At 50.1% G+C, this 9538-nt stretch overlaps 7 protein-coding genes and 1 pseudogene across 9 annotated transcripts; 5 read left to right on the forward strand and 3 right to left on the reverse strand.

Moving 5' to 3' along the window:
• Window positions 1-1116: 1116 nt before the first annotated feature.
• H257_03050 lies at window positions 1117-1188 on the reverse strand (annotated as a pseudogene). Its single transcript has one exon. The product of its transcript is annotated as a tRNA-OTHER (tRNA).
• A 119-nt stretch (window positions 1189-1307) lies between these two features.
• Window positions 1308-1559, forward strand: H257_03051 (hypothetical protein; the record flags this gene model as incomplete). Its single annotated transcript, XM_009826954.1, has 2 exons — window positions 1308-1361; window positions 1422-1559. 2 exons carry the CDS (start codon window positions 1308-1310, stop codon window positions 1557-1559), a joined length of 192 nt encoding a protein of 63 aa, XP_009825256.1.
• A 283-nt stretch (window positions 1560-1842) lies between these two features.
• Window positions 1843-2877, forward strand: H257_03052 (hypothetical protein; the record flags this gene model as incomplete). Its single annotated transcript, XM_009826955.1, has 2 exons — window positions 1843-1977; window positions 2539-2877. The coding sequence occupies 2 exons, from the start codon at window positions 1843-1845 to the stop codon at window positions 2875-2877; spliced, it is 474 nt and encodes a 157-aa protein (XP_009825257.1).
• A 279-nt stretch (window positions 2878-3156) lies between these two features.
• Window positions 3157-4119, reverse strand: H257_03053 (hypothetical protein). The gene has a single exon (XM_009826956.1). It carries the CDS (start codon window positions 4069-4071, stop codon window positions 3196-3198), a length of 876 nt encoding a protein of 291 aa, XP_009825258.1. The 5' UTR covers window positions 4072-4119; the 3' UTR covers window positions 3157-3195.
• A 109-nt stretch (window positions 4120-4228) lies between these two features.
• H257_03054 (hypothetical protein) lies at window positions 4229-6763 on the forward strand (the record flags this gene model as incomplete). The annotated part of the gene is made up of 9 exons (XM_009826957.1): window positions 4229-4501; window positions 4581-4671; window positions 4879-4962; window positions 5026-5150; window positions 5215-5249; window positions 5299-5398; window positions 5460-5558; window positions 5611-5730; window positions 5786-6763. 9 exons carry the CDS (start codon window positions 4229-4231, stop codon window positions 6398-6400), a joined length of 1542 nt encoding a protein of 513 aa, XP_009825259.1. The 3' UTR covers window positions 6401-6763.
• On the reverse strand, window positions 6365-8180 carry H257_03055. Of its 2 annotated transcripts, XM_009826958.1 has the most exons (7): window positions 7854-8180; window positions 7637-7804; window positions 7262-7581; window positions 7108-7183; window positions 6959-7042; window positions 6784-6891; window positions 6365-6673 (listed from the first exon to the last, which is right to left on the reverse strand). In XM_009826958.1, exons 1-7 carry the CDS (start codon window positions 8154-8156, stop codon window positions 6476-6478), a joined length of 1257 nt encoding a protein of 418 aa, XP_009825260.1. In that variant the 5' UTR covers window positions 8157-8180; the 3' UTR covers window positions 6365-6475. The 2 variants fall into 2 exon arrangements, with proteins under 2 accessions (XP_009825260.1, XP_009825261.1); XM_009826959.1 differs by having other exon boundaries at window positions 6959-7183.
• Window positions 8181-8377: 197 nt separating this feature from the next.
• H257_03056 (hypothetical protein) lies at window positions 8378-8596 on the forward strand (the record flags this gene model as incomplete). Its single annotated transcript, XM_009826960.1, has 1 exon — window positions 8378-8596. One exon carries the CDS (start codon window positions 8378-8380, stop codon window positions 8594-8596), a length of 219 nt encoding a protein of 72 aa, XP_009825262.1.
• A 414-nt stretch (window positions 8597-9010) lies between these two features.
• Window positions 9011-9352, forward strand: H257_03057 (hypothetical protein; the record flags this gene model as incomplete). The annotated part of the gene is made up of 1 exon (XM_009826961.1): window positions 9011-9352. One exon carries the CDS (start codon window positions 9011-9013, stop codon window positions 9350-9352), a length of 342 nt encoding a protein of 113 aa, XP_009825263.1.
• Window positions 9353-9538: the final 186 nt, after the last annotated feature.

Genomic DNA, 9538 nt, shown 5'->3' on the forward strand with positions numbered 1-9538 from the left:
GGTACGCACACTGATTGGTCGGTTTCCACCAATTACAATGCAATATCCATGATGCCACCACCTCATCCCCTCGTGTTACCACCTCATCCCCTCGTGTTATGGCGGCGGCGGTGAAGCCTTCATCGTCTTTGGAGTGGAAGCGCATCATCAATGCTATGCGAGATCCAGGGCGGAGCGAGTACTCGTTCGTTCCGCACAAATACATCCATTCCACGCCAATCCTGTCCCCGACGCCAGGTGGCATGGACTTTGATATCGGAGCCGCCGACGAAACCATCTCACTGTAAGCAAAATTGAAAGCTCAGCAAGTGCGTAGTAATTATCAACTTATACAGGTATTGCATGACTGTTACGCCAGGCAAATACTATACCAAATTGCTATTATAATAGTGTTTCTTGAAGAGGAGAATTAATGCACTGAAAATCATGTCGGAAGTCGTATTAGTGTTGATGGAAAATGAATACTACGTAGTACCGGTACGAAGTACTTAGGGACTCTTCCAAGTAACTCTCAAAAACGAACGGAGCCAATCAGAATCATTTCCGTCGTACTTTGAATCACTTTTTCAAAGTACGATGGCGAGCATGTTTTGGTCGTGTTTTGGGTATTTGTGCATCAAAAGCACGACCAAAGTGCGATGAAATAACAACAAACTTACTTGTGAACGCATTTTGGGTTTAACAGACTGTAAAGTATAACGGAGCTAGGAAGAGCCCCTTAAAAGAGTGGAAATATCCATACTGAAAACAGTGGTAAATTTGTTCGAAATTCGGATAAATCCGGATGAATGAAATATGAAACATGCATCACTCTGGACGGTTTCATAACCCATCCAGACTTCTCGAGACCGATTTCGTGCTATGCACCCTGTCGATTATAAGTGGTTTGTACCTGGTCAGTACAGGGTGTTTGCCAGTAAAAGTCGACGAAAGTAGCACACGTCAATAAAATAAATTTTTCGAAACCTGGGGATCGTAACGAGTAGATCCAATTGGATAAAATTGAAAGATTATGCTCAGCTGTGATTGGCCCAACTCAATTTGAAATTTGAAACTTCACACATCCATATGTCAAAAGGGCATTCTACGAAAGGCAGCGCCAGCCACCATGCAGTTCGACGCGATCGGGAATTGAACCCGGGGCTCACTCAAGACACATAACGTGTTTTACCACTGCGCTATCGCGTCGAACGCTTACATTTGCCCTTGAACCATTGTATCAATCAGATCTTTGTTATCGTCGTTTAATTGTTGTATGTACTTTAGGCCAATCAGAGAATTCGACCTCGTCATACTACGAAATCATCATGCCAGCGGTCGTACTGTACACCATCTCGGACGGCGTCCAAGGGACGATCAAGGTGGTTCAACCATCATGTATCATGAATCTCCCTCCTGCCACGATGAAGCACATTCTCTAGGTGGTGCATTTCCTCTCTGGCGGGGCGAAGGTTGTGGCGGACCTGGATGTCTCGGTTGTCAACCTCACAACATTGCAGTCCTTGGATCCAGATTGCCAGTCAGTCAGTGGCTACAAGTGGTACATTCATACCAAGTGAACCCGTGATACGAGCATCTCGTCGGGGTACGTCTGTCGTTAGCCCCATCATCTTCTGAAACTTCTCCATGTTCAGCGTGTTTGGTCCAGGCTTCGGACTTAATATATCTTTGAGATAATAATCTAGATAAGACTGCAAAAATAGTCTACTACGTAGTATTTCTTATGTGACGTTGGATGCAATAATCTATTTTTAGTGCCAGCAGATATCGATAATCTATTTTCAAGCTTCGTCCAATTATACACCTTCGCCACACTATTTTTACAATGGTGTCGTTACGCAAATGACTGCTGCTGAGAAGGATGCATTGGTCATGCTCCTGTTGGATCCTGGCACGGTTGCAGTCCCCAGATCGCCGTTGAGCTACGCGGACGAACTTTTGGCTCCAAAGTCGCCGAATGGGGCCAACAGCAAACAAGTACTGCTGCTTGAAGTTTGTCGGTCCAACGAGCAACATGGTTGAACGGCTCTTCAACGTCGCGAAGTACATCATGACAGACCATAGAAAACACATGTGAATTTCGAGATGATCATATTCCTTCGCGCGAATGCATCCTATTGGAATGTTTACTCCCTTGTGTAATACAGTAATATAATAATATATTTGAACAATTATCGATATTTTGCATTTGCAAACAATTATTTATTATCGAGGTCGTCGAATATCGTGAAATCTATTGACCGAGGCGCCATTTTAGATAGTCGCAATAAATATATTATTTCGGAAGCCTGGTTTGGTCAGTGCTCGCTAGCCTCGGCGGGCAACCATTACGACCCTGAATATGCATGTGGCCCCAACTCGGAATATGTGACTTTAGACAATGCAAGGCGATCACGACACCTTATAAGTGCACCCCGGCACCTGCACGCCACGAACGCGTTGGTGTGTGAGTGTGGCGACTTGTCTGGCAAAACCTTGGAGACATGCAGGTGTCTTGTCTACTCCTCACCAATTCCATTCAATCATCATGCAATGTAGGTAATTAAAGGCGGCAGAATTACCCACACTTGGGTCGATGACCACTATCCCCACGTCCAAGAAGGCTCGCCGCAGTGGAACATGCTGTTGCAAGCGATTTGCAACTCCACCACGCCACGCGTGGCTTGTGCCACTGGACTCACCTCCCATGACCGCATGTACCCCGCGCCTATGGGTGTCGCTGCCGCCGTCCTCGTCGTAGCTTTGATCGCGTGTGTCGGACTGCGCCGGCATCCGATTTTGGGACGATTTTACCCCACAAATGTGGTGGTCGTGGCCAGCTTGGGGCTTCTGGCCGTGGTAGTCTATCAAGGCATTGTCGTTGATGTTTCTCTGTGATTACCGACACAAATGACGTGGCACGCTGCCATGATATGAGCACTTTGCAGTATGAATACCTACATGAAATGATGTGTTCGCCAACACCGAGAAGTACCGAATAATGAATACGGTCCCAATCAATGCAATTCATACAATGCTACATGGAATAGGTACCCCATATATGCAATTTACATAGCAATATAATCATGGGTTTGCCCTTCACAGACACTACTACAAGTACTACTAGGACATCCTACTAGTAATACAGACGTGGTTTGGGAGGCAAAAGCCGCGTGGTGGGGTTATGTATGTCTTGTTGGTTGCAACAATGTTATGTTATCTATACGCGGGAATCCAGCTCCGAAACACTTCGTAGCATGCAAACTGGATGCCCATGTTGGGCATGGCTCGCACTAGCGTCGGCGTGAGTCCCCGGTAGTAGCTCCGCAAGCCTTCTGCTTGATACAGCTTGACGTAGCAGTCGATCGTGTGCTTGTATAGATGCTTGGCACCGCCGCTGCCTTGCATTTGCATCCGCCGACGGACGGTGTCGTTCGGGTACGTCAAGATGGTGGCCACCATGCCAGCGCCGCCGCCGCACACAAGTTTCCCAGCGAAGTCCGAGCCAGGGTCCACATCTGACGGCAGCAACTCTCGAAACAGATCATACGTCCCAAACTTTATGCCTTCGTACGGGATGCTTCCAAGGAGCGTGGGACCCATGCCCTTGAACAGCGACAACGCACCTTCGTCGCGGACGATGGTGACGAAGGCGTGGAGCATGCCGCGGTACTGCGCTTGGGACGTAATCTTGCCAGACATGCGCGTACGGATAAAGTCCAGCGGGTACGTCAGGATGCACGCGGTGAGCCCAGCACACGCTCCGGCGATAAAGCCGAGGTGCGCACGGTCGATGGCAACGTGCTGTTGAGACGCGAGCATGTCCTTGTAAATGTCGGTCCACCCGAACAACACTGCCTTGTGTGGAAGAATGCGTACGCACGCAGCAAAGTTGCCACGCCAGAAACCGAAAGGACCCTCGGTCTGCACAATGCGCTGGGCAGTCGCGATCATGCCGAGCGAGGACTCACCGGTCTGGCAGACAATCTTCACGCGCTCAAAGGGTGCGACGACCGTCTTGGCCACCACGCCTGCCATGCCGCCAGCAGCCATCAAGCCCAGGCTCTTGTCCTTGGGCTTCTTTGTCGTCATGTCGTATCACGGTCGCGGTTCCGTGTCGCTACAGTAGATCAATTCTCGGGCGATTTGAGGTGGACAATCAAATTCATCAATTTATAGAAGTATGTCATATCCAGAGGTATGTGATTTGAAAGGTTAGACGTTTGAGTTTTCAAATTGCGACATCAAGATGGACCGATTCCTTAAGTCGGCCGCCGAAGACAACACCAATACAGTCAAGCCCAACGGACGGTTGCGACAAACGCGAATTGAGCATGGCTCCAAGGTGGAAGTGGTCGAGGAGATCATGCAACTGTCCCAAGTGATGAACACGAGCGAAGAACGCGAACTACCCCTCCTCCTCCGCGAACTTGATGGACGGTTCATCTCCCTGGAGCTGCTAGAACAAACGGACATTGGGAAAGCCCTCGTGCAGTTGTATCGGCGAACTGAATCGGACACGGTACAGTGGTCGTATAGTAGAAGTGATGTATACTTTCCAGATCATTTTCACCAAGGTATAGCTTAATTGCACGACGTAGACGCGCGAGCAAGCCAGGCAAATGCTGCGCAAATGGAAGCGCACAGCAGTGGATGGCCTGCGAAGAAGGCACAAGCGGGTTGAAACCTTTGGTCGGAACATGGCGCATTGAGTCATCCTTCTAATCATCACTTGTTGTGTGTGGCAACAGCAATAATTAATCCCATGAAGTATACAAAAACTTCACCAAAAGTCTCAAATCGGTAGCTCATGTCGCCCTACCCATCCAACGTTCGTCATTTCATACACACATCGCATCCTCTCACGAGTGCTGAAGTACAAATGTCCACTATTTATAGCCTTGGCGACGTCCTTTTTACACATGGGCGCGGCCGTATCGGACTACTTTACGACCCCCATCGACATCTCGGACGGATACTTGGGTACTTCCATGAACTCCCTGCCTTCAAGTGGATTCGTTTACGGTCTGACGTACATGCGTACAGACGACGCTGATCCATTCGTGGTCATCCACGACGCCTGTGCCAAAGGCAAACACCACACGGCCAGTCGGTACTTTAAGCTCGGCGGCGACCCCAACGAAAAGTGTTTTGAAGAGGACGATGTATATGTACGTACAAGGCGACAACACGTACAGAAAGCTCTGTCAGAGTGTCATAGATCTATGTCAGTAGGCGCGAGACGACACGCCCATGATCTGTGCTGCGCGGTACCCAACTTCGATTTACAAGTACTGTACACGTTCATGCATGGTGTAGAGGGTGTCCTGAAGCCGGCATCCATGGCGGCACCAAGAAGCACCTGTTGACACTGCAAATCGTCCTGCTCTACGGCGGCGACGTGAATGCTTTCAACAAAGTAATAAGTACTACTGTACCTACTACAGTAGCTACTAACCATACCAACTAATCACGAGTAGCTGCATCAAACGGCGTTGTACATGTCGATTGCGAGGGGACACTTGAACGTGGCGGTGTGGTTGATTGAGAATGGGGCTGACGTGAACATCGCAGACTCGGTTTGAACAGCTTGTACTTTACTACTGCAGGTAATAAAAGCCATGTGTTTAGGTCGGCGTATCCCCATTGCTCGTGGCAGCACGCCTTGGCCGGGTCGACTTGGTGGCACTCCTCCTCGAGTGCAAAGCTACCATTCAAGCCCCCGCTCGGCCGAATACTTGCTGCGTCAAGGTAAGCTCGTTGAACTCGCATCATCCATATCAAACTGTCACTGGTTGGGTTCTAGTTTCCTTCCATAGCCCAAGAACTCCACACGTTCCAAGGACCTGTGCAAACTCTACTCCTCCAATCCTTGCCATCGTTAGCGACGCCACCACCACATCCAGTGGCCACAACAATCCAGCCCCGCCACTCGGTCGCCGCCGTTGCGCTTGCGAGTGCACTCAAAGACCAACTACGCTCCCTTCCCCCACGAGCCCCCACGACTATCGCCGTCACAACAACCGTGCCATTCCGCGATCCTCCTTTCTCATCAGAATCTACTTGGTCAATTGTCAAACCCAAAGCAGTGTTGCCTGCACCTTTGCCGCCATCATCCACCACGCCGACGGCGTCCAACCCCCCCCCCAAATATCGAAGTGGTGGCAAATGGGTCAAAAAGAGGGAATGCTCCGGTCGGGTGCATGTAGCCGAGTGGGAATTTGTCAAAACGGACTTTGCTTCCGACGCCGAGCGTCAAGCCCATGACACGATGCAGCAATGCCAAGACATGTACCGCGTCATTCAAATGAAACAGGCGCGGGCCCCGGGGGGACAGCGCCGACAGATCCACACGGCGCCGGACAGCCTCTCCAGGCGCGGGATACGGGCGCAGCCCCGACCATCGACCGTGCCCACGTGATTCGATGCAATTTCGAGGCATTATTGTTAAGTGACGTGGTGTGTTGTCTTATTCAAAAGTGCAAAAAACTTGCTACTAGAACGCATACGATGGCACGATCTGAGCCAAGTCGGTGGCCGGCAAGACGTCGGACGCAGGCCGGGAGTACATGAGAAGCGACCCATCTCGCCCCGTCACAGCGATGGACGTCGCGTGGAACACGATGTGGGTCAGTGGATGTGGCGCTACTTTGGCACAAAGCACGGGCGCCACGTCGTAGAGCTTGGCGTCGTCCTACGTTGTTAATATTGTTGGCCATGCTTCTTCAAGGGAAATCACCAACGCCATGCATAGTCATCAATCGAAATCAACATGATGCAAGAGATTTTGAGTGCTTTTTTTACTTGGGGAATGGTCAAGTCCCACAGACACAAGACCCCGTCTTCACCCACCGACCCAAATCGCACAGCCGTGTGCGATGAAAACCACGGATCAAATGCGACGCTGGTTACCTACACACTCGATCAAGAGATATTTTCTACTCACAAAATAAAAGAATCGAAGACGAGTCATACATACCCAAGAGTTGTGGCCTTCGCACCGCGCAAGGGCCGTATTATGCTGCAAGCTCCACACCGTCACCACGTCGTCTTGGCCGCCAGTCTACCGAAGGACGCAAGGCCGCATGCATGAAGGATGGTATATCACAAAAGATTCAATAGACAGACCAATATGTACAGACTGTTGGGACTCCACGCCAAGCACGTGAGGGCGCCAAAGTGACTTTGCATCATGGCGATCTTCCTATACACAAAACACACGTATGGCTTAGGTTTGACGAGATATAAACTGCAACAATCGTGAAAGAGTACAGAGAATTACCGCTGCATGTGGTATTGAAACACAATCAAGGCCCCGGTTTTGCCAACACATGCGAGGTACTTGCCGTTGGGCGAAAACGACACATCGTAGATCGCTTGCGTCGACACGTGCCAGCACGCCACGGGGTTGGTTCGGTCTTCTCGTTGCAACAGTAAAGTGAACTCTCCTTCCGGCTGCTCCACGTCCATGAACTCGGACGACTCGTCTGGGAACGTGTGGTCGTACACGTAGATGGCTCCATTCTCGTGGGCCACGACAAACTCGGTGTGACTTTGTTGTACCCATTTCGTGGTTGTGATGGGGCTGCAGCACACCGCGCCCTAGCATCAGTGCCAACTGGGTCAATACTTCCGGAATGAGCGGTCGAAATGTTACATTGCGGTTGTGGTGGGAAAAAGTGTCCAGCCCATGCAGTGGATCAAACACAAGAACGTCATTGGACAGCAACGCCAAGACCAAATTCGTGGGCTGCACTGACAGCATCGGGACTCGGAAGTCATGGCATATTGGGGCATGTGAGAAGCGCATGATGTCCACAGGAGTCTACAAAGTGAGTGTGTGCACGTCGTAAGAGAGGACGGTCAAGTCAAACCTGCATGTTGTCAAACGGATACAGAAAGAGGTAGTCGCCGAAGTTGTGCAGGATAAACGTGTCGGATGTGGAAGTGGACTGAGCTTGGCCGGTGTATGGGATGTACGTCTTGGTGTCGACAATCGACATGGAAACCTTCTTATTCCATGGGTTCTTCACAGGCACATCGCCGTCGATGGCAGGATGGATGTGCTTGGCCATGTGATGGATGCGCAGGGATTTACCATCGAGAAGCACGTCCCGCGACTGGAACTGCTGCTGAAGTGTGTACACACTGCCCGATGTGGTCGTGAGGTGGTCCATCCTGAAGATTGTGTTCGGTTGAGCGCTTGATATACGCACGATGATTGGATATAATCGTATAGTTTTCGGATTTTGCGCCAATGATGCATCACTTTGTCCGATTGAAATGTGAAACCATGAAACCGCTATTTCATTGAACTGGTTGTCACGAAGAGCCGTGAACCAGAACGTCCAGGACCAAGTCACGGAGCATTGCACTAATTGCCACAGCGCCAGTACCCATGGCCACCGCCGAGATCACCACTCCCAGTGTGATCGCAAAGCCTGTCCAACCCATGTCGTTCCTTGTCGGGTCAACCCCATTCTACGTCATGCTCGTGGTGTGCATCGTGATATTCGCACTGACCATACTCGCAGCATCCTGGCGGAAGCTTTGCCACCGGGACGCTGCGACCAGCGACAACGACGACGTATATGTTGAATTAAAGCTCGAGTCGTAATTGCCGCAATCATGTGTTGCATTCGAAAGCGCCACTTGCTGCCAAATCGATCATTAGCCTCTCGATGACAACTTCTGGTGTTTGGATTGTAATCTTTTAGAAAGGGTAGTTTGCCCCAATCACACGGGAGTCACAACGTGGTTTCGTATTTACGATAACTAGTAGTCCACGCGCTGCGCCATGCATTGATGTACACGTGCTGAGATATATTGATATGCTGCAAAGAATGGAGGCATATCTCAACAACCTAGGAGATATGTACGCTGCATCAAGTTGTTATTACTCTCAACTTGTTCAAAGCATTCAAACTCACTTCGTTACATTGCGACGTAGCCGTTGGTTACTGGCAGCTTGGTTTGAACAGGTGCAGGTTCGCGTGACCTGTAAGTCAGCCACGAGAGGCAGCAAAACCCAATGCAACCCATAACCACGAGCACCATACAAACCAACGTAGCAGTCGGTGGTTCGTCGTCAGATGAGGTATTCGACGATGGCCAAACAATCGGTGGTTGTTGTGGAGGGTTCAAGCGCGTGGTGGAATTGGACGCATTGGATGAAGCCTTCCACCTATTCGTGTCTGGGGCGAGGATGTGTGTTGCATTGATGTCGTTGACCGAAGCGGCACTTGCCGTGCCATGTTGTAATAGTAGCGACGACGACGCTGTCTGGAGGAGGACGTTAGGTTCATGCATCGTGGCAGAGAAGCCAGAGGCCAACGCTAGCATCAGCGCAACCCATCGCATCATGGTCGTGTAAGTACGTCGTCGTAATTTAGCGGTTTCATTTTGAGTGTTCGATATTCGAATTCTACTACTACTAGTAGTAGAATTAGTACTACTACTCTCACAGCGTACCCTATTTTCTTGTGGGATTTACACGCACATAACGTGTAAAACACGTGTAGTACAGTTGTTGTGACAAGTCACGAGAAGTACCTTACAA

This window comes from Aphanomyces astaci (assembly GCF_000520075.1).
Source record: "Aphanomyces astaci strain APO3 unplaced genomic scaffold supercont1.5, whole genome shotgun sequence".
NCBI lineage: Eukaryota > Oomycota > Saprolegniomycetes > Saprolegniales > Verrucalvaceae > Aphanomyces > Aphanomyces astaci.